Source organism: Cnephaeus nilssonii (genome assembly GCF_951640355.1).
Source record: "Cnephaeus nilssonii genome assembly, chromosome: 3".
NCBI lineage: Eukaryota > Metazoa > Chordata > Mammalia > Chiroptera > Vespertilionidae > Cnephaeus > Cnephaeus nilssonii.
In genome coordinates, this window is record NC_137074.1 from 6,243,432 (window position 1) to 6,267,755 (window position 24,324).

At 51.2% G+C, this 24,324-nt stretch overlaps 1 protein-coding gene across 1 annotated transcript in view; it reads left to right on the plus strand.

Moving 5' to 3' along the window:
- Nucleotides 1-24,324, plus strand: part of BACE2 (beta-secretase 2) — a 74,757-nt gene that overhangs the window by 30,883 nt on the left and 19,550 nt on the right. Inside the window, exons 2-7 of the mRNA XM_079766695.1 lie at nt 149-237; nt 7,964-8,180; nt 11,567-11,695; nt 13,092-13,226; nt 14,685-14,786; nt 20,086-20,235. Of these exons, the coding sequence (XP_079622821.1) occupies nt 149-237; nt 7,964-8,180; nt 11,567-11,695; nt 13,092-13,226; nt 14,685-14,786; nt 20,086-20,235 (822 nt within the window). The remainder of the gene's footprint in view (nt 1-148; nt 238-7,963; nt 8,181-11,566; nt 11,696-13,091; nt 13,227-14,684; nt 14,787-20,085; nt 20,236-24,324) is intronic.

Genomic DNA, 24,324 nt, shown 5'->3' on the forward strand with positions numbered 1-24,324 from the left:
TTATAGCAGCTTTCTAAAAATTGTCTAATCGATATTAGTTTTTCCAAGTAATAAATGATTAGTAGTTAGTTTTTAGAAGAATCATTCAAGAGTATGGTCTCTTTCAAGTAACCTGATGGCCTCTCTCTCTTCCCTTTAAAAATCAAAGCTGCAGATTCTCGTTGACACCGGGAGCAGCAACTTCGCCGTGGCCGGCGCCCCGCATCCTTACATAGACTCCTTCTTTGACACCCAGAGGTGAGTGATGGGTCTGGCCAGGCTTGGGGGTACCACACCAGTACTTCAAAGTACCCTGGAGTAAAACAGCCAAAAGTCTGTTTCATCTTAAGGAAGGTATATGTATTTACTAATATATAGTTGTGTGTATGTGTATATGTTTGTGAGTGTGTGTGTGTGTGTGTAGTGTAGTGTATGTATGTAGTGTATGTGTGAATGCATCTGTGTTCATTACAGGGGAATCCATAGGACATTCCAATCGTCACTGTACACACTCATGATTCGCTTTAGAAAAGTGCAAGTCAGCATCTTTGTAGTTACACCCGAGTGCAGAGCGCTCATGGTCCTGGGTGTTTGCTGTGGTCTCTCTGGTCCTAATGTGGAGGTGAACTGGCCGGGAGAGGCCCCGGAGGTGAGCGGGAGACTGCGCGGGGCCTGGGCTGCTGGGAACGTTGCCTTGGTGTTGCCCCGTAGTTTTTACGGAGTTCCTTTGTGGTGCCCTGAAAGCAAGGCAGAGGTGTTGTATGTAACCTCCCTACATACGCAGTTCTGATTGCCCTGATGTTACATTGGGGAGAGAAGGGGGTCATTTATAGCGAAGGAATCAGGACCTCAATATGTAAACACTCCGGGTCAATAGCAGTTGGAGACGCATGCTGCAGAGGAGGCTGTGAGCTCACCGTGGGCACCCGGTGCCCAGAGCAGGCTGGTAGGATGCTGGCTGAGATAGACCCGGGCCCCAGAGCAGCCTGGAGAGATGGCGGGATTTTCCTCGTCGGCGCAGAGTCTTGGTGATGCCCCCCCAGAAACTGCGTTGTGCATTCATCCCCTGGGCACTCCTGTCATTCAAACCTCAGTTGGATTTACTTGCTTGCAAATATTAGTGAGATTTTCCTTTCCTTTTCTTTAAATCCTCACCCGAGGGTATTTTTCCATTGAGAGAGTGGAAGAGAGAGGGAAAGACAGAGAAATATTGATGTGAGAGAAACACTTTGGGGATATTTTTCCATTGAGAGAGTGGAAGAGAGCGGGAAAGACGGAGAGGAATATCGATGTGAGAGAAACACATCAATGGGTTGCCTCCTGCAGAAGCCCCGACCAGGACTCGGGCCAGGAAGTAGCCTGCAACCGAGGTCCATGCACCTGATGGGAATCGAACCCAGGACCCTTCAGTCCACAGGCCGACCCAACACTCTGTCCACTGCGCTAAACTGGCGAGGGCCTGAGATGTTCTTAGTACCTTAGAACCTTACTCACATTTTGGCCTCTGTCCCTGAGCCCACCTTTCCTGTCAAGAGAACATTCTTCAACAAGGCCACGGCTTCCTCTTAGCTGAGCCAGAACGAGGCGGCTCATCGCTGACCTGCAGGCACATCTTGTCGCCAGTGGCCCCACTTCACCTTGCCTTCCTCCCTCTCCTGCCCTCCGTCTCCCAGGCTTTCATAGACTTATAGGAGCACAGACTTATTATTGTGAAGCTACGGACGACGAACGTAACTCGGCCTCTGTGGGAAGGACGTGTGATGCGTTTGTCCGACGCTTTCAGGGGACGATGGCGTTGGCCTGAGGCACACTTTCCCCCGCTGCACTCGGTGGAGGACAGGAGAAGGTTCTCGCTGCCTTCCCCAGCTCTTCGCGAGGCTTCTGTTCCGTGTGCAGCGCCTGCGCCGTGATGCCTCTGCTTGCTCGGCCCTCTGATCTCCCTCGGTTATAATGAGGCTCGGCTGGGATTGTCGGCCTCCGATTCAAGTCCCCCAGACACTGGGTATTGAGGGTTCGTACTTCCTGAAGCATTTCCCCAGTAATTGGGGACTGGGCTTGGGGCTCTTTGACAAGGTCTCCTTGATTTATGAGATGAGACGTCAGGCTGCCGTGAGTCATTGGTGTGGCTCGTTCCCATCAGACGCCGGCTGCCCAGGGCGGCGAGTGTCCCGAGAACTACTCTGCAGCAAAGGGAAGGCGGTGTGCTTTTCAAGATGTGCTTCTTTTCCAGCCAATCAAACAGCCTCCAGCCAGTTGGGTTGATGAGAGATTCAATAGACTCATCATTTCTGACCTACTAATCTATTCAGGAAATTAAGTATATTTCTATTAGCATTTCCTTTCCTCCCACACTCCACCTGGGGTGGAGCCCGCAGATCAGCATGGCACGGGAGCAATTTCTTTCCTCGACAGGGGCCTGTCGGGGGAGTTAGAATATGCGAGAATTACCTGGTGACCTAAAGGAGGCTGAGCTGGACCCCCCAGACCAAATGCCTCCTCTGTCCATGTGACAGTGACAGACATTTTTGCCTGATTCTTTTTCCCCCCCAAAATATGTTTTTATTGATTTTAGAGAGAGGGGAAGAGAGAGAGAGAGACATCAATGATCAGAGAGAATCCTCAATCAGCTGCCTCCTGTATGCCCCCTACTGAGGATCGAGCCTGCAACCTATGCATGTGCCCTGACTGGGAATTGAACTGGTGACCTCTCGGTTCATGGGTGGATGCTCAACCCCTGAGCCACACATTATCTAAAAGTGCCTGACTTTTTAGATAATGTATTGAGCCTGCCCCGTTGTTTGGGTGTCCAGGGGGGACTGGCCCTATTGGAGCCACCTCGCATGTGCCATTGTTGAGAATGTTGATGAACCACCAGGTCAGGCCGGCTAACCGAGAGCCCCTGGGCTGTCTGCGGCCCACTGTTCCGGTCACTTCCAGGACCGTGGAAGAGTCAGGGGGATCCTCCCGGGGTCAGGCCAGCCACCCTGAAGGTAAGTCTGAAATGTGCAGAGACGCCCCAGGAAGGAGTGGGCAGAGTCCTATAGGACCCTCCGGGGTGGCATGACTCAGGAGAGCCCTGGAGATCTGCCCTCCTCCTTCTCTCTCACGTCTTCTGAAACAGTCCTGGTTTCTTTTGCAATAGTAACACGTGCTGGGCTCTCTCCTCCTCAGTCCCATTGATTTCACTTTCCAATCCCAAGTCCCCTGAGCACCCTTAGCAGAGGAGAGCGTCTCCTGAATTTGGTTCAAAGCGATTTGATTGCGGTGCGTGGACTTTTTCCTGGCTCCCCGAATCCTTGATTGACTGCTGTTTCTGGGCACGCCGAGGGATGCTACCGAGGAGAAGCCGATCTGGGCTCCCTCTCAATTTGGCTAATTAATGTGCAGAGCAGTTGAGAGCCAAGGCTTTTCAACGCCAAGAGGTAGGACGTTAGACCGTGAAGAGGGAGGAACGCACCTGTTTTTTAATTTAGTGCTGGAAACCGCGCTGATAACCCGCAGAGCTGCTTACGGTGCGTCTCTGGGCCTTTGGTTGGGCTTGCGGGTCCCAGGGGATATGGTTGAGGAGTGCTTTCTCCCTTTGGAGCCGTGCTTTCCGCAAGGGCAGCCATTAGCCACGCGTGGCTCGTTAATTAATGTTAAGTAAGTGGTCAGTGTTCAGTCCCACCATCATCACTTTTCAAGTGCTCCGTAGCCCCCCACGGCTGCCGAATGGGACGGCATCCACAGAGACTATTTCTCACAGCAAGGTCTCTTGGGCAGTGCTGGTCTGAAACATAACTGTACCTTTTTAAAAAATGTATATTTTTTTATTGATTTCAGAGAGGAAGGGAGAAGGAGAGAGTGATAGAAACATCAATGATGAGGGAGAATCATTGATTGGCTGCCTCCTGCACACCCTCCACTGGGGGGTCGGGCCTGTACCCCAGGCACGTGCCCTTGACCATTGGAATAGAACCTGGGACCCTTCAATCTGCAGGTCAATGCTCTATCCACTGAGCCGAACCAGCTATCGACAGCTGTACCGTCTATAAAACTGTACTGTCTCCTCCATCTTCCTGGCCACCTTAACCAAGCCTTCCCCACACACTTTCCCCTTCCAGTGCGGGTGGCTGGACCTTAGAATGAGACAGTTTGGGATACTCAGTAAGAGTAGCTCTACAGAAGATTTTCTAGGGGGAAAAAAAGCTTACATTTTGTAATAATTCATACATTGAGTAAAGGTAGCAAGTGATTAGATAATTATAATAACAGCAGCTATTTTTGTTGTATACCTGCTATGTTCCAGGGCTTTGTCCCAAATGCTTTACATATTCACTCTTTAATCCTCAAAATTAACTCCATGAGGTATGGTGCTATATTCTCCCCATTTTGAGTTGAGGAAACTGAGGCATGGAGAGGTTAAATGACTTGACCCAGGGTCACACAGCTGATAAGTGGCTGCACTGGTATTTGAACCCGAGCAGTGTAGCTCCAATGCCTCTTATCTCTCTGCAAATGACGACAAAATATCCCGATGGTTCCCCCCACGAGGGGACTGGCAGCCTGGTGGGAAAACTGTAGAAGACATACTCAGTAGATGTTCGGGCTCTTGGCGCTACCGTGAGCAGATTCTAATGTTTTCTGTAGCCTGGACGCAGTGAAAATAAAACCATTTCTCAAAAGAAAGTGATGGTGCTTTCCCACTGTTTGGGGGTAGATAGCTGATCTTCCAGATCAGGAGCTGGCAAAACTAGGGCCCACAGGCTACGTGGGACCTCCTGTCTGCTTTGTAAATAAAGTTTTATTGGAACACAGCCAGGCACATTGGCTCATGTGTTGTCAGAGGCTGCTTGCTCATTATCCCTGCGGAGCTGAGTAGCTGAAACGGAGGTCATGTGACCCACAAGAGCTTAAACATTTATTTTTCTGGCCCTTTACAGAAAGGGGGTGCCGACCCTGTGCTAGATCACATCCTCCGAGCATTTCAAAATAATTAGCATCTTCTGTTAGCAACTGTGTGTTTTTTAACTTGAGGGATGACCCCAGATTGTCAAAAGGGACTGAATAATTCACTGTTTTTATTCTATTCAGTGTAAATGAATGCAGCCCCGGCTGTCTGCCAAGCACACCTGAATTTCTGTTGGCACTAAAGATTGGCACTTCACCAATCCTCAGGCGCCCACCTTTCCCTGACCAGACTCTACACATTCCCTAAGTCATTTCTGGAGAGTCTCAGCGCCCCCCACTCTCGAGTTTCCTCTGTACCCGCCCTTGTCAGGACTGTGCACTTCATGCTGCTCTCACTTTAAGGATGTGAGCTAACAGGCTAAATATTAAAGTTATACATTCTTCATATTCTAGATTCCATTACAAAGTTAGAACGAATTAAGTCTTTCTAAAATTTGTCTGCCTTGACATTTTTAAAATAACTTTTCCCCCTAATTATAAAAGATATATATATCCCCTAATGATAAAAGTTGTAAATACTTTTCCCCTAATTATAAAAAGTTATATATATATGGAAGTTATAGTCTTGGCCAGTGTGGCTCAGTGAGTTGGAACTTTGTCCCATATACTGAAAGGTTGCAGGTTTGATGCCTACTCAGGGCACATACCTAGGTTGCCGGTTTGATCCCTGGTCGAGGCATGTATGGAAGACAGCTTATCAATGTTTCTCTCTCTCCCCCTTTCCCTCTCCCTCTCCCTCCCTCCCTTTCACTCTCTCTAAAATCAATAAGCATACCCTCACGTGAAGATTTCTTTAAGCTATATATTCCCCTAATTATAAAAGTTATGTGTTCTCTTGCCTGGCTGGGGTGGTCAGTGGTTGAGTGTCAACCCATGAACCAGGAGGTCACCTGGGACTGATTCCCGGTCAGGGCACATGCCCCGGTTGTGGGCTCGATCCCCAGTAGGGTGTGTGCAGGAGGCAGCTGATTGATGATTCTCCCTCATCATTGAGGTTTCTATCTCATTCTCCCTTCCTCTCTCTGAAATCAATAAAAAACACATTTTAAAAAGTTACATGTTCTCCTACATATAAAAGTTACACGTATGAAGGGCCTAACCACAAGAACAAGCATTTCCCCCACAAAACCCCACCGTGCTGAGGTGAGTCACTGTTGATACCTTCATGTAATTGTCTTGAAGAAGATTCTCCCACATATGTACATTTTTTTACCTTAATTTTTTTGGTCATTGAAAATTTCTCAATGTAAAGACTGTTTTTTAGTGCTGTGTAATATTCCATCACGTGGATGTACGATAATTTACTAAACAGTTCCTTTATATGGGCCTTTGGGTGGTTTCCAGTTGTTTGCTGTTCTCAATAAAACATAGTGAGTGTCTTTGTACATAAACCTCTGTCTGCTTCCCGGGTGTTCCCTTAGGGTCAGACTCTCAGAAGTGCAATTTACTGACTCAGAGACCATTATTCTAAAACCTCTCTGATGTACCAAAAAAAAAAGAAGGTCTTGTCATCTCTGACTAACTTTGCTTCCCGACTCCAAAGAGGAGTGCACTAATTCATGTAATTCTAACACAAAGGCGTGTTAACATTAATGGTTAGAGACTTGATATTAGGACAGAGGGGGAGTGAAAACTGTAGGCCAACAAGAACACTCTAGAGCAAGCATGTCAAACTCACGGACCAGGGGCGCGTGCGGCCCACAACGAATATTTTTGCAGCCCAGCCAATATAACGGTATGGAAGAAACGTTTTAATACAAATTTTGTAACTTAATTTTTACAATATCCTGTTATACATAATTATTAATAACGAACTACAATGTTCGCTAATGACTGATTCCTATCATCGTGTTGCATTCATTTCCCTCACGCGCCTTACGCGCAGGCGCACCATTTCTCTCCACTAATACCAGCAGCGAGTATTTTAGCAGCCGATGGCCACGGCATTAGTCTTAGACTGACTTGTTTGGTGTGCGCAACAGGAAATATTTCGCTTTCGGAGAACAAGAAAAATAGGTTTATTTGTGTTACGCTTATTAATTTGTGCAGTTATTCAGTGTCTGGTAAGTTAATGTTCAAGAAAAAATACTAATTTTTATTAAAATGTTCTATTATTTTATGTTAACAATTACTCATTTATTTCAGCCCTTTGTGTTCAGCATGTCTCTTATTGAAGTAAACCTACGTTTCTATGAAAATTGAAGCTTTTGTGTTTTTGCGGCCCACATAAACCTAAACCTTGTTTACCTGGCCCGTGTTAGCCTTGAGTTTGACATGCTTGCTGTAGCTCTGTCCCCTGGATAGCTCTCGTCACTGGCGTTTTCTGTGTTCGCCTGCCTATTGTCTGTCTCTCTGTCATTTTTCCTGCCCATGATCTTCTCTTGTTCTGTTACTGTGTTTGAGTAACCTACGCTTAGGGCTCTATGCATATGGGGTGGGAGATGGTGTCCAGTGATTTGTGTCAAGCATGCCATTGCTTTATCCCCCTCATTCTGCTGTGAGTATAATCAACTTCGGGGCATTAAGGGGGAGCCCTGAACCTGGGGCATCAGGGGTAGTGTGGGGCCTAAAGGGGAAGGCCTGTGGCGTTGGTGAGAATGGCTTCGTCTTTACTCATTACACTGGTCGTGTGAATCTGAGCCCTCGGCTGCTGCTGGCACAAGCTGGTGGCGCTGCTCGCCCCTCCCTGTGTCACCAAGCCCAGTGCAGGGTCCCCACCTCACTAGACGGCCAGGCAGGTGCCCACACTCAGTTGTGCCTTCCCAGGCTGACACAGTCAAGTGAAGCAGTGGATCTACGGGCCTTTACTGGGCACGAGAGCTGTATGCAGAGGGACCACATGTTAACCCAGTATTTCCTGCCACACGCTGCCACCCACACAGTAGTGGCGATCTGTGTGGTGGGAGATGTGACCGTGTCCAATGCGCACGGGTGGGAACTGCTTGCAGCTGACTGGGTTCGGGACAGCTGTCTGCCACCGCGGCCGGCCGCCCTGTGGGACACGGACACCCAGGCCCTGCTCTACTCCCTCCAGGTCCAGCACTTACCGTCCCAAGGGCTTTGATGTCACCGTGAAGTACACGCAAGGCAGCTGGACGGGCTCCGTGGGGGAGGACCTGGTCACCATCACAAAGGGCTTCAACACTTCCTTCCTCGTCAACATCGCCACCATCTTCGCGTCGGAGAGTTTCTTCCTGCCTGGGATTCAGTGGAACGGGATCCTTGGGCTCGCCTACGCGGCCCTGGCCAAGGTGAGAACCGTCAGGGGCCAAAGGGAATGGAGCGATGGGAGGAGGTTCCGCAAACCCCTCGTCCGAGGGGCCGGTGAACGGGTCCAGGCCGTCGGAGATGGTCAGACAGAATCACAGGGCCGAACAGACCGCTGGTCACACAGTTTATGAAATGTCTAGGCCAGGGGTCCTCAAACTTTTTAAACAGGGGGCCAGTTCATTGTCCCTCAGACCGTTGGAGGGCCGGACTATAGTTTAAAAAAAACTATGAACAAATTCCTATGCACACTGCACATATCTTATTTTGAGGCAAAAAAAAAACAAAACGGCAAAAACACCCGCATGTGGCCCGCGGGCCGTAGTTTGAGGACGCCTGGTCTAGGCATTTTTAAAATTAAAGGGACATGGCACAATTTTGGGACCTTCCTGCAAGGTAACCTGGTACCATTACTTACTGTTCGTCTGTTGTTTTTATCTATTTTACTCGCATAGTTTGGAAATACTGAGAACCTGGATCACTCTGTGATTTTGTGTAGGAGTTTTTATTAGCGTAGGGTTCAGAGAAAACACGTTTATTACATCCATACACTCGTATGCAGATGGACCCTACAGGAGACACGGGGACCTCGGCGGGGGGGGTGGCCCCGGCAGGCTGAGAGCCCTCTGAGGGACACCTGCGGCCGCCGCCGGGGCACCTGGAGAGCCTGCCTGGGGACCACCGGCCACTGGAAGGAGTCCCACGCCGAGGAAGAGGGGGGAACCTTGCTCTCGGCAGCATCCGCACCTCACAAGCAGGAAGGGCAGGCTGCAGGAAGCGCTGCTGGCGGGCGGGAGAGGGAGGCGGCTGGCCGAGGCCGGGGCGTTTCCACAGGGAAGGGCTGCCTGGGGCAGGCGGCTGGGACACTGAGCACCCCTGGGCAGGTCTGCAGACACCCGAGCCAAGCAGAAGGAGGTCACCCTCCGGCCCGTCCCCGGGCACCACACCTCCTCGCTCAGGGTCAGGCTTTGAGCAGAGCTAAGAGGGAAACCAAGGCGCCCGGCAGGAGCCGCAGGAGCAGCAGGCGGGCGACCACAGAGCCCCAGGGGTCCCTGAGGGTCCCCGAGGGAAGGCCTGCTCTCTCGCCTCATAAGGACATTTGTTCCAGCTCAAGTTTACTAGCAGATGGTGCAGGGGCGGGGGAGGGGAGGGTGGAAGGGGGCAGCTAGCAGGGGGGGCGGGGATCCCCAGCCCTGTGGTTTCTCAAGGAGAAAAACCAGCCCCCTGAGACACGCGGCTGAGAACATCAAAGATGTCAGTTCTCACGAGCTCCCCGAGAGGCTGACTGTGTAAGGTCAAGTTACCCCACTTTTGAGATGTGTGTACTGAGGATCAGAGGTCCCGCCTCGCCCAGGGCAGTCAGAGCCCCAGCCGCCTTGTTTCACTGTCTATGGGGCCCAGCCCGGTTCCGGACCCCCCTCTTTTCTCGGTACCGGAGGCCAAGCTTAGTATGAGATTTGCGTAACTTTCATTTCTCAATATATGTTCACCAACCATGTGACCCCGGGCCAAACATTTCGTCTTCATGTGACTTTCAAAGTGAAAGATGTGGGTGGGACCGTTTTCATGCTGATTATTTGGAAGACGCTAAACGATCTGGAATGAATCACATGGAAAACTTCCCTTGGGAATCAACGACTTGGGGGTTTCCAGACGTTCCACATGACCTTTTATCTTTTCGTCTGTGAAATTCCAGGATTAGCAGCCATTGGCCCCACACTCTGGGAGCTGAGGAGTCAGTGAGAGAATGTGTAGGGAGCAGGGACAGGCAGGGCGGTTGGGTGGTGGCCCCAAGCGTTTCTGAAGTGGGTTGATGAACGGTGAGTGGTGGCCATGGTGTGTGGCGGTCCCTGGTGGACCCCAGATGCTTCCCACTGAGGAGCCACCCACGGGGGCTCCCCTCCTGCAGATGCCCAGGTCCACACACACCCCGCAATCAGGTTCTCTTGGTCGTGGGACTGTGTGCTTTGAAACCTCTACAGGGACGCTGGGCACAGCCCTACTGATGGTGACCTGATGGAATCCTAACAGATCCCTGACTGTGCCAGGCTCTGCGCCCAGCCCTTTATGAGATAACGCCCATTTAAGCTGAGAACTGCTCTCAGAGCCCATTATCATCCCATTTTACAGATAAGGAAACCAAGGGGCAAGTCCCAGGGTTAAGCAGGTGGAGCCAGGATTCAGTCCTGTGCAGTGGTTACCTTGCTGCCTCTCAGGGAGATGGACAACAGAAGAACACCCCTGGATCGGCACCAGCCCCACCCGTGTCCACACCCGCCTGGGTCAGCACCGGTCCCACCCATGTCCAGAGGCGCCTTCGTCTCACTGACCCAAACACAGAGTCCTGCGACAAAGACAGAGACGTCGTCCCAGGCTCACCAGATTCCACGGGAGCTGAGTGGGAGACAGTGCAAATGAACTCAACAAATGGGAAGATGTATATGTTTGCTAGTGGGGCTCCCTCCCTCCTCCCTCCAGAATTGTAGATGATAATTTGTATTATCTTACAGATAATAAATGACCGTGCCTTCTGTTAACCACAGGTTGTTGGCATATGCCTATAGCATCCATGCTACTGCAATTAAGTTTCCACCAAAAACGAACCCTCATAGTGACTAGCTCTCCTACCTCCCAGCTGTCAAAGCCAAAATCTAAACGCAAGCCTATGACCTTCCTTTGTGACCCCAGCACCCGTGGTCCACCCCCAACTCAGAGCTGTCGGTAGACGGTCCCTCTCTCCTTTGAGTCCTGGGGAAATGGGGGCGTCCTCGGCGTGGATGGCTGCGTGTCAGGAAGGCGTAGAGTGAAATTCGGCAGTGGGGAATAAACGATCCAGCTTTTCAACTTGAGGAGCAGAGCATTGCTCCTTTTCTGCTAAATCCCCGCTCACCGGAGTTCAGTAGACAGCTGAACCGTCTGGGATCTGAGACAAATTATCTGCTGGGTCTGGCATCTGTAATTTGCATGATGGACAGACAACTGTGGCTGAAAGAGGTGCAGACAACCTCCGGCCCGGGAGACCCTGCTCTCTCCTTCCTCCGAAATGTCTGCAGTGAGAATCCACCCGCTACCGTGGAAAGCCACTTCCCCAGCTTCCCACGCCGCCTCGCCGGGCTGTCGTGATGATAAATGGGACAGCCTCCCAATAGCTTCCGGCAACACTCTCACTCCTACAACCAACAGGAAAACTCCCTCGTAGTAGGAAGTCCTGTTGGAGGGTTGTGAGTTATTGTTGAAGGTACTTAGTCCTAAGCTTGTTTATTGTTTAGCTGTGAAAAACATAAAATATAAACATGCAGTGGTGTGGACCCTGGGTCATCCCTCGCCTGGCCTGTGAGTCTGAAGCCTTGTCCCTGTCCTCCCTCCGCAGCCATCGAGTTCTCTGGAGACGTTCTTCGATTCCCTCGTGACGCAAGCCGGGATCCCCAACGTCTTCTCCATGCAGATGTGCGGGGCGGGATTGCCGGTGGCCGGATCTGGTACCAACGGAGGTAGTCTTGTGGGTATCTTTCCGTCTTCAAGAGGCGAAAGAAACTCACAAACCACTGGGGCTCTTTTTTATTTTATTTTATTAAAGACCTGATAGAAATACTAGACATGTAGGCGTACATAGGTCTTGGAAGAGTTTGATAATAGTTATTATAGAACCTTTTTAAAAATGAATAAAATTAGCTATTATTTTTATCTTTCCTAATCATCCTGCCATCCAGAAGATGATTCTCGTAGCTCCCCCAAATTCCATTAAAGCTTTTTTAAAGTTTTCCTCTGGAAGGTAACCGGTTTTGATGGGTGGGGGAGGGGCAGGTGAGAAACAGTGGGGGGTTTGCAGGTGGGCCTCACTCTGGGGAGGGGACACAAAGGCGGTGCCTGTGATTTCATACGTTTGGGGAGACAAGAACACCTGTATATCTCCCCTCCCCAACACACACACACACACACACACACACACACACACACACAGAGCTAAAGTGTTAGTGAAACAGAATCATTCAAGGCCATCAGCCCTGAGTGTCCCCTTGATGGAACCTGCACCCTGATGTCTCCAGCAGGAGGTGACAGGTGAATGCACAGGAGGCCGCCTTCCTCAGGGTGGGTGCTGCCACGCCTTTGCTCTCCAGCTGTGAGAAGCAGGCTCAGCCACTTGCATTTGCTATCAGTGCAGCTGCTCTTTCCTTTTAAAATATATTTTTATTGATTTCAGAGAGGAAGGGAGAGGCAGAGAGAGAGATAGAAGCATCAATGATGAGAGAGTCATTGATCAGCTGCCTCCTCCACACCCCCTACTGGGGATGGAGCCCGCAACCCGGGCATATGGCCTTGTCCAGAATCAAACCGGGACCCTTCAGTCCACAGTCTGATGCTCTATCCACTGAGCTAAACCCGCTAGGGCAGTGCAGCTGCTTTTAACACCTGATTACCCCCTCTTTGGGGGAGAGGGGGCCTCTGATTTGTGGAGCAAGGTTATGTAGTTTTGCAAAATGAAGTTTGATTAAGGAAGCTCCCTTGTGTTCTGCTTCCGTGCACTGGGTGGGGTAGGAGGGCATCCTCTGTTCTGAGGGCTAAGCCACTGTCAGGCTGGGTGGTTAACTACTACACTGCATTTTTGGGGGCACAGTCTGGGTACGGTAAAGCTGGAGTTATGTGTGCTTCCTGTCGGTGAGGGAAACCCCGGAGCATCCTGATCACACCGGGGCAGAGTATTGTCTGACCTGTGGGTACCTGGCCCCCAAGGTCCCTGTTCACTTTTCAAGCATGTACATTTGTTTTGTAACATCAGACTGAAGCGAAAGTACGATTCCAATGTGGGTTTGACTTACAAGGGCACGCTGCTTTGTGTCACGTGCTGTATGCCTGTGTGTTTTCTCTTTCATCCCTGTTACTATTTTCCTTCCTAGGTCCTGGGAGGAATTGAACCAAGTTTGTACAAAGGAGACATCTGGTATACTCCGATTAAGGAGGAGTGGTATTATCAGATCGAAATTCTGAAATTGGAAGTCGGAGGCCAGAGCCTTAATCTGGACTGCAGAGAGGTACCTACCCTGTGAGCTCTTTGTGCCTACCTGTCTGTGTGTGCCTGAGGCACCTAAATATGGCAGCTGGGACCTGAATGTGGAAAATCAGAAGGTACATTACACTACAAGATAAATCAAAGATTCATGACATTAAAAGTTACAGGGCCTTTAGTTTTGTAACATCAGACTGAAATGAAAGTACGATTCCAATGAGGGTTTGACTTACAAGGGCACACTGTAAGTTTAAATCAAGTTTAAATCGACCTCTCTCTAAAAAATAAATAAATAAATAAAATGTTTTTTTTTTACCATCACTTGGCTCAATAGGAAAAAAATAGCACAACATGGTGAGTGAGGAGAGGTACCTGGAGCTACACCTTCGCCATTCCTATGGGCCTGGTGGTCCCTGAACTCTGCTGAAGAGGCTGCATTATGCAGGTTTCATCGGTGTCAGGGACAGAGGGGGACAAAAATAAGCCAAACGAAACCAAAAATAAATCATCAGCTTTATCTTTCCTTCAGAGTTAACCATCCCCCAACCCCCTGTATAATTCTCACTCAAAGAAAAGTTACGCTCTAAGGATGGGAATGGCTGGCTATGCTACAAGGAGGCAGGTGTGCAGGGCTATGAGGCCAGAGCCGTTGCTAACCTGCTCACCCCGCTCACTGCATGTTGGCGTATTTGTGGCACATGGTGGCATCATGATTATGATGACTCGAGGGAGCCTTCGTCTGCTATGATATCCTCGGAATGGTTTATGAAAACCCCCAGCATTTCATTATATCCCTCCCTCGTGCCTCCAACCTTGGCATCCCATCCTTCCATACGCCCCGTCGCAGTCCCCCACAAAGGCCCATGCACCCACACGCCTCTGAGAAACCCGCGGAGACGGGATGGATGGTGGTCCGTCCCACTGAGACTGCTGCATCCACAGCTCTGTGTTTAAGGTCAGAGGGCACTTGTTCGCCATGAAGGAACCCGGTGGCAGAATCCAAGGGCCTGAAATAAAATGCAAACTGTGTGTGGGTGTGTGCTGCTCTGACGGAAGGTGCCTCTGGTTCTCTCTTTCCCTGGGCAGCATGAGGGAGGGCTGGCTTGTGTGCGTTGTGCAAATGGCATTTAATGTGCCATTGCACCCTCTGAGGACAAGGGGGTCTTCCCTGGTTGCCCCGGAGGCTCCTGGGCAAGGGCATTTGGGCACCTCTGCATGAGGGACAAAAATAAGGCTCTGTATTGGGAGGGCTGTTGATTTTGGTCACGTCACTCCCCTTTTCTGGCCTCAGTTTCTTCATCTGTGAAGTGAGAACGTTGAGCTAAAAGATCCCAGGTTTACAGGTTCTGAGAATATAAAATTCATTGTAACCACCAAAGAGGTGCCATGGCTGCCCCAACTTGTACATAACGGATGCCCAGTGATGGCGGGCTGGTGCGGTGTCACTCATGCGCCTTCTCACCCCCTCCTTCCCCCCTTTTAGTATAACGCGGACAAGGCCATCGTGGACAGCGGCACCACTCTGCTGCGCCTGCCCCTGAAGGTGTTTGATGCGGTGGTCGACGGCGTGGCCCGCGCGTCTCTGGTGAGTCTCGGGGCGCGGATGAACCTCGGAGAACACCAGGTCATGACCACGTGCTGGGCAGTGTTACCCTCTATTCTAATGGCCTCCCTCAGAGGGTTTAAGGGCTGTGTATTTTTTAACTATTACTCATTAATTTCACAATCTTGTTATTTGATGTTAACTGGCAAGTCATTGTTTCATTTTAAACCGAGAGAACTGGGATCTGAAGGTGCAGCGTTTTGTATTTGAAATGATGGTGTAGTTGGTGCAATACAGTTTTTTAATCTAAGAATAAAAATTGGCAATATACTACATTAAAATAAATAGTAAACCAGGAATATGTTTGTAGCCTTTAAAACTAAAGAAATAAACCAAAAATCATACTCCTTTCAGGCCTCATTCAAGCTGTGTTGGGATTTTTTTTTAAATATATTTCATTGATTTTTTACAGAGAGGAAGGGAGAGGGATAGAGAGTTAGAAACATCCATGAGAGGGAAACATCGATCAGCTGCCTCCTGCACACCCCCTACTGGGGATGTGCCCGCAGCCAAGATACATGCCCTTGACCGGAATCGAACCTGGGACCCTTCAGTCCGCAGGGCGATGCTCTATCCACTGAGCCAAACGGGTTAGGGCTGTGTTGGGATTTTAATTCTGTTGTAAAAGAATGTGATCCACAGGTGACAAGGACCAGTGGGCCGATATAATAATTACTGTGTGGTCACGTTCAATAACACAACTGAAATCGTGGTCAGAGACAAGTGCCTTTTGGGGACCTGGCTGATGGTATTCCCAGGGTGACCCCAATTTTCCAGTTTGGGGCATCGGAGTGGACCAGCTGGCATCGATTGGGAAGGACACAGCTTTGGGCTCAGATGGAATTGAAGTTAGTCTGGTTCCTGGCACGGATGAGCAGAGTGCCTGGGGAAGGGTCTCGGGCCCCCTGAGGGCCCCCACGTTCTCAGCGGGGTTGTTCTGGGGTCTGGGGTCAAGTGCCTGTGCCCAGGTGCTCGGGAAAGAGGAGCTTCTGTCCAGTGTCCACACTGCAGTGTTGCTACTGTGTGAATGCAAGACACACATTCCTCCCAGCTGCTTGGGTGTTTTTATCATGAGATCTGTCCACGCAGGGCCCCCCTGGCAAAGGCACCAGAAATGAGTGTTTCCCGCAGAGTCGTTATCCTGCTACTAACTCGGCTGATTTCTCGCTCCGCTGGGAAGGCCGAGTTCAAAGGACGATTGATCGGAAAAGGCAGAGCAGTTGCTTTATTACAGGTGATGGCGCGAACCTGGGAAGAGAGAGAGGGCTTGTGGTTGTCCTGAATAGAAACTTCAAAAGTCTGTGCCATGGGGCCCTGGCCGGTGTGGCTCAGTGGTAGAGCACTGACCTGTGCACTGAATGGAACTCCCGGTCAAGGGCACGTACCTGGGTTGCAAGTTCATTCCCGGCCCCAGTTGGGGCGCATGCGGGAGGCAACCAATCAATGTGTCTCTCTGACATTGATGTTTCTCTCTCTCTCGCCCCCTCCCTCCCTTCCACTCTCCCTAATAATCAATGGGAAAAATTTCCTCGTGTGAGGATTAATGATAGATAGACAGACAGACAGATAGATATAAAACTGCCATGGGAAGAGCAGCAGGCAAACAAAAAGAATGCAGAGGGGAAATAAAAAAGCAAGAATGCGGAGGCCCTTTTGGAACTAAAAGGTCATCAAGGCGGCAGCCAGAGCCGTCGAATATCCGCTGAATCAGACAAGAAACGGCCTGAAGTTTTAGAGCCTGACATTCAGAATGCTGGCGGCAAATCAGACGAGGCTCGATGCTCGAATTACGGAGCCATCTGCCCATTTCCCTCAGTGAAAATGTCCGCAGCAGAGTCCACACGAGCCTCGTCAGGTGTAATGCTCTGAGCTATGAATGCTTCCCCATGGGCCAAGGAAGTGGCCGGAGCCTGGGCATGTGACCGACCGCCAGCGGAACCTCTGCGGGCCGTGAGAGCGCCAAGCTCTGGCTGGCAGGTGTTGGCACCCCGAGGTCATTGGATCACGGGTTGGGCAGTGACTGGCTTTGTAAGAAAACCACGAGGTGGAGGAAGGAAATTACAAAATGTGTTTGCCTTGTCGCCACGGAGCCTGTGACCCCGGAGCCTGCGTCAGGAGGAGCAACCTGGGAAGGCTGTTTGTCTCGGGAGGGTGTGCGCTGCTCTGTGGGCCTTTGTGTGTGCACCAAAGGCGTGTTTGTTCTCTATCCGCCGGGCCCTCGGAGCCTCTCCCGGCCTGGTCTTCTTTCGGGTCAGGGAAAGGCTGGCCTCAGAGAGCGAACACAGTACCAACGTTGGGCTCTGGCTCCTGCGTGGACTGTCGCCTTGGGATTTTAGAAATGAACTAGAAGCCCAGTGCACGAAATTCGTGCACAGGGGGTGGGGAGTGTGTCCCTCAGCCCAGCCTGCACCCTCTCCAATCTGGGATCCCTCGAGGGATGTCCGACTGCCCTCTCAAATTCAGGACTGCTGAATCCCAACTGCTCGCCTGCCTGCCTGCCTGATTGCCCCTAACTGCTTCTGCCTGCCAGCCTTATCACCCCCTAACCACTCTCCTGCCAGCTTGATTGACGCCTAAATGCTCCCCTGCTGGCCCGATTGCCCCTAACTGCCCTCCCCTGCCAGCCTGGTCTCCCCTAACTGCCCTCCCCTGCTGGCCTGGTCATCCCTAACTTCCCTCCCTTGCCAGCCTGGTTGCCCCTAACTACCCTCCCCTGCAGGCCTGGTTGCCCCCAACTGTGCTCCCCTGCAGGCCTGGTCGCCCCCAACTGCCTTCCCCTGCAGGCCTGGTTCCCCCCAAATGCCCTCCCCTGCAGTCCTGGTTGCCCCCAACTGCCCTCCCTTGCAGGCCTGGTCCCCCACAACTGCCCTCCCCTGCTGGCCATCTTGTGGTGGCCATCTTATGTCCACATGGGGGCAGCCATGTTTGACCACATGGGGGCAGCCATCTTGTGTGTGATGGTCAGTTTGCATATTAGTCTTTTATTAGATAGGATGGTGGGTAGGTCTGTATTTTGAAATGAGCCCAGTGGGACTTGTGTGTGGCAGAGACCTGGGCTCCGCTCCTCCCAGTATGACGCTGTGCATCTCAGGCCGCATGTTTCTGCAACTCTAAAACGCACAAGCAGAGGACCCGCTTCCAGGTGACTTCTGACGTTAGAGCTCTGTGACCTGAGGCCTGACCCCCACCCCCACCCCCCCACCCTCCGCTTACATGGCTTAGCCCCTGGAAGCTTCCCAGACTCCTTTGGAGGCAGATGGTCCCGCATCGAGTTCTGAGCTGGGACCTCAGGCCAGGTACTTGGCCTCTCTGATCCTCATTCTCCATCTGTGGCTGGACCTGCTCTTAGTGCTGACGTCAGAGCTGTGGGCCGTGGGCCAGCCGAGCCACCCTTTCCGGCAAAATGACTGCCCCACCTCATCATCTGGCAAGAGGTCCGTCCCTAGGATGCCCATTTCCAATCGACTTCGCTTTTATCAAAGGAGAAACTGCATTAAAGCCAGCATCAGAGATCTTGCAGGTCACTCCTGGGCAGTCCAGGGGGCAGCCTTCCATGGATGGAGAAACACAGGATATTTTCTCCCTCTGTCACCCAGGAGGGAGGGCTGGCACCTGTGTGTGCGGTTGTGTAGCACAGGACACACCCGCGTTCATCCTGTCCCGCCACGGTGTCTTCTGTACCTGCCCCACGTGTTCTGCACAGCAGTGTGCTTAGCTGCCTCGGCTTCCATCACGCCCTCCTCCCGGCACCTCTTCCCAGCCCTGGGCCGCCCTCTTGGGGGTCTCTCTTCTGCCCATTTCTCAGTGTGGGTCCTAGGTCCCTCTCCTCCCTATACTGTCCTAAGTGGTCTGTCCACGGCCACATCACTGCGTCCCACCCTCCTGTCCGTGACTCTGGAATTCAGCGTCTCGCCCCCTTGGAGGCTGGACTCCGGCAACAAGTGACCTGCATGTCCCACTGGAATGCTGCAGTGACACCGGTGTGCCGCGGAGCCCAGGCCTCTGAGAAACGGTTTCTGATAAATGCACCGTGGTGCCCTGGTTCTCTCCGTGCCTGCCTCATGCGTCTTTCTGTCCTCTGCACCAGCCTCCGTGGCTGTTGTCCGCGTCTCCAATGGGGCAGGTCTCATGCTCTGCCCTCCTCCCTCTCCCCCTCTCACCCCCCCATACCTCACCAACGCCCTTTCGTCCCTCAACTCAGCCCAGGTGTTCCTACCTCAGGGACAAACACCCGCCTTCCTCCCCATCAGTACTCTCCTAGCTCTGTCCCCACCACATACTCCCCCAGCCGTCGCCCGAGCAGGGCTCTGTGCTGGAAGGGGCACACGTGGTAGCAGAGGAGCCTCCCACACAGTCCTCCCTCAGGGAGCCGCCAGGCCTGCTCTGGTGCCTTCGCTGGTCCTGGTGAGATGGCATGCCTGGAACTTGTAATTCACTGAAGATTCAGCAACTAGTAGACATGCTTGGGTGACTATCCTTCCAGTCCCCTGACGAGAGGCACAGGTGGATGTTCTGTGTTCCAGCCCATTCATATTTCCCACAATCTGTCCTGAATCTCTCTGATGGGCTGGGTGTTAGGACCATAAGGGGATGCAGGCCTCTGTCCTTAAAGGGCTCAGATCCTAGTGCAGGAAACAGAAGTAAACAAATCACAGTAAATGTCTAACTAACTGCTACAGGGGGATACCCGGTGGAGGACCAGCATTATTGGGGGGAGTCAGGGAGGGCTTCCTGGAGGAGGCATCATCTGAGCTGAGATCTGGAGAGGAGAAAGATGTTCCAGAAGAGCAGAGAGCTCACAAGGGGCTCTGCACCTGGAGGAAGCTTGCTGGGTGCGGGGAATTCAAAGGAGCGGTGATGCCTGAAAGGTCCTGAGGGCCACAGTTAGGATCTGGTCTCTCTTTTAAAGGGTCATTGCCAACTACCGTGTTACCTTGGGCAAGCCACTTCACCTCTCTGTGCTTTGGTTTCCTCATCTGTGAAGTAGAGGGGGTAATGTTACCGCACTGATGGCGGTGTTTGAGGATTAAAGTAATTATGACTGCAAAGCGCTTATAAAGGTGCCTAATGCCGGCGAGTGCTCCACAAGCCTCAGTGTTTCAATAATTGTTATTTGTCAGCACCGTTACCCTCCCGAGGACTGATGGCTCCACTGTGCTGTCCAAATTAAACACTGTGTATCCCAGTGGGCATCTGGCGAGGTGACAAGAAGAGCTGGGAGCTGTTTCCTGTTGACGCGCCAGACCAGTCATTAGTTCTCACGTTATCGTGTTTTGTCTAGATTCCAGAATTCTCGGATGGTTTCTGGACTGGATCCCAGCTGGCATGCTGGGCGAATTCCGAAACACCTTGGTCTTACTTCCCGAAAATCTCCATCTACCTGAGAGACGAGAACTCCAGCAGATCCTTCCGCATCACTATCCTGCCTCAGGTATGAGCTTGGATTTGTGCTTTCCTCTCTTCGACGTGTAGCATGCAAAAGTAAAGCCCTTCGTGCATATTATCTAATAATCGATACCTAACACAGGTATAGATATACAGTGGTGCCGAGTAACAAACAACCATGAATAGGAGCAGCTTTATCAGTGAGCATTAATTCCTGCTCAGGAGCCTGGGTGGGTCTGCTGATTTCCTGGGCTTGCTCCCCTGTGTCTTGGCAGCTGGTGTTGGCTGGGTCTAGGTTGGCCTTAGTCTAGGATGGTCTTGGCCTAGGTTGGCCTTAGTTTAGGATGGTCTTGGTCTGGGGTCTGGGATGGCCTCATTTACTCTGGTGGCTAAGTCAGTGGAGTGATAGGGCTGTTTGTTGGCTCACCATCCAGCGGTGACTCATGCAGTGGTTTCTTCTTCTGAGAGAGAAGAAACTCAGGGACTCCTGATGTCTAGGCCCAGAACTAGCCATCACCTCCTGCACAGTGCTGCCCACACAAGGCCAAGGCCAGCCCAGACTCCCGGGTGGAGAAGTAGACACCACCTCCCAATGGGAGGCTCTGCAAAGTCATATCACAAGGGGGTGGCTACAAGGAAAGGTCAAGAATTGAGGACATTTTTGCAACATCTACAATACCAATAGATGGGTTTTTCCTACTTATGTATAAACTAGAGGCCTGGTGCACGAAATTCATGCACAGAGGGTGGGGTGTCCCTCAGCCCAGCCTGCACCCTCTCCAGTCTGGGACCCCTCGAGGGATGTCCGACTGCCCGTTTAGGCCCAATCCTGGTGGGATCGGGCCTAAACGGGCAGTCGGACATCCCTCTCACAATCCAGGACTACTGGCTCCCAACTGCTTGCCTGCCTGCCTTCCTGATTGCCCCTAACCGCTTCTGCCTGCCAGCCTGATCACCCCCTAACCACTCCGCTGCCAACCTGGTTGATGCTTAACTGCTCCCCTGCCAGCCTGTTTGCCCCCAACTTCCCTCCTCTGCCAGCCTGGTCACCCCTAACTGCCCTCTCCTGCAGGGCTGATCACCTCCAACTGCCCTCCCCTGCAGGCCTGGTCCCCCCAAACTGCTCTCCCCTGCAGGCCTGGGTCTCCCCAACTGCCCTCTCCTGCTGGCCAGATCACCCACAACTGCCCTCCCTTGCAGGCCTGGTCCCTCCCAACTGCCCTCTCCTGCTGGCCATCTTGTGGTGGCCATCTTGTGTCCACATGGGGGCAACCATCTTTGACCACATAGGGGCAGCCATCTTGTGTGTTGGAGTGCCAGTCAATTTGCATATTACTCTTTTATTAGATAGGATAAAGAATAAAACTGGATTCTCAGAGATTAAGACATCATTTCCCCCATATGCAATAAATCATTGATTCCTTCTTTATCCCAAGCATCTAATTAAATAGACCAACTTCTGTCCTCCTTAGTCATGTTCTCGCCTCTCCCCATAGCTCTCACTATGTCACTCACACCCCCTTGCATCACTTCAGGAACCTCCAGAGTGCCCTCCAGGCATCCATGTCACCACTTTGTTTCCCTTTACAACTATTCCAGGTCAGTCTTCCTAAACCACAGCTTTCAGTGCCACTGTTTAAATGCTGATGGTCTCTCTCCCTGGAGCGGCTCTCCAGGACCTCCTTGCCTGGCCCTTCCTTGCTCTCCCACCTATTTCCTGCTACACCCTTGATCCTCCACTGATTGGTCACTGTGCCTGCTCCGTCTCCCAACCTTTGCTTTCACCACTCCCCACCCCTCGCCACTCCCCGCCTGAAATGCCCTCCGGTCCCCACTCCATCTGTGTATCTAATTTCTTCCCATCCTCGAAGACCCGACTCAAACAACCCATCTTTTGTTGAACCTCTGCTGAGCAGAATAACCCATTTGTGAGCTTGCCCTTCAAGCCCATCATGCGAGTTTTCCAGGCTACTCATCTGGCATGGGGCCATGTCTTTAGGGTGTATTTTATGCCGTTGCCTTTTTTCCTTTGACTTCTGTTTTCTGAAAAAACACACACACTTCTATTCTTTCTCAATTATTTCCTTGAAGATGAGAACCATGAGTTTTAAAGACCACCCTTCCTTCCACAACACTGCCATGCAGGGCCCTGTAACTGTTAAATGGCTAAGCCCTGTGTCTATGTCATATAAGCTGGTGAATTTGGGATAAAGGAGTGTGGCTAGGAGGTAGGAAAGGAGGAATAATTTCAGAAGAAACAAGTAAGTGATAATACTGCCTTTTCTCCATTTTCAACTTTACATAAGGGAAGGGGGTGGCGTTCCAGAAATGGGCACTTGTTGGAAAAAAGACTGAAGTACAGCCCGGCAGAGGACACTGCCCTTGACTCACTCGCCCTGTCTGCGTCTACCTCTTTAACTATAAAGGAGAAATGGTAGTGCTTGCAGTGGCATTTTCAGAAGACGGCCATGACCTTGGATGCACGGCACTGCAAAGAGTGATGTTGGAATATGTTTTCAGCATCTTTAAAATAATGTACTCTTTATGATTATATTTTGGTCTGCCAACCAGCCAAATGTGGACATTATTTCATCAGCGTGGTTTGTAACTGAAGTTAAAGCCTAGCTTGAGGACACAGGTGGACGTGTTCTGGCAAATAAATGGCATGTGGGTGGTTGGCAGAGTCAGGGACTCACAAGAAGCAGGAGGAAAAAAGCAGGCAATCAGGGAAAAACCTATTATGTCCCGGGCAGGTAATAGCCGTCAAAGCTGAAAGTTCACTGGGGATCGTCAGTGTTCTTAGGATCAAGCACGGGGTGAGCATGGGGACACAGGGAGGCAGGTTGGGGAGGTGGCATCCATGTGCATATCTCTGAGAGAGAATCCAGTCTTATTCTCACTTATGAGACTGTAGATGTTTTGGGGGGTTGACTTTGACATGTTCACATTTTCGATTTTTAAAAATCAACATTCCCCATTGTTTGAGTTTTTATTCAACCTCACCATGTTTGCTTTCTGCTGCCTGTTGGGAAGGACGTGGATGGGCAGTTGTGAACCACGCACGCTCCATATGCTGGTCAGACCCCTCAAGGACACACTGGGGTCATCTAATAGCTCAGCTCTGCCTGCCCCACCCCTTTCCTAACATTCAGGGCAATCACAGGGCTCCTTGTTGCCGAGGTATTTGCCAGAGGTCCCTACCTGGGACCTTCAGGCACCAGCAGGCAGAGCTGGGCGAGTGGTTGCTAGACCAGGAGAGTCTGGTTTGTCGCCAACACCATTTTCCAAAAACACACGAGCTGAATTCTCTTTGGCCTGTTAAAAAATCTATTTCCAGCTCTCAGACAAATTCTGATTTTTTTTTTTTCACATAACCCTGTAAGTGTAAATAGTTTCAGTCCTGATGCCACTGGTTCGCCCGTTTGTACTCAGCTTAAGGCAGACAGTTTCTTCTGAGATCCAGAAATACCACAGCTTTCCCGACATGTGACAAATTTACAGTCTGGAATTTTTATTGGGAGTCGACTGGGACCCAACAGAAAGGCCAGAGTAAAAGATACAAATTCTGTTCGCATCAGTTGCATCATCCTTCATAATTATTTGGGTTTCATTATGGAATTAGTTCATTCAAAGGTAGGGGTGTGTGTGTGTTTCTGTTTCTGTGATAACTAAGCCACCGCCCCCCCCCCCCACCTTTTCTTAATTTAACACGGATCAAAGCTTAGCCCCACTCATTCATTTGACACGCATTTATTGAGGTCTTCCTATATGCCTGGCGTATACCAGGTGCCTAGGCGCCAGGCACACAGGGAGGAGCAGAATGATGCCTGGCCTTGAAGAAGGGTTTGCAGACAGACAAACCAATCAGTGCAGGGTTCTACCTGCCGAAACAGCTCCCTGGACACAGCAGCTGCTCAATGCCCAGCAGTTGGTGACTCCAGGCACTGCCACCACTGTGTCCTTGCTCCCCCCTCGGCCTTGCAGCCCCTCTCCCTCCCATCTGCCCTGCAGGTGAAGTACAGTGGCGTTAACCTTCCTCACGGTCAGTTTGATCACTTACGTTTTCGCCAGCACAACTTCTGACTTCCTTTTCTGTTTGGATTTTAAATACTGTTCTTGTGCCTACCATTCCAAA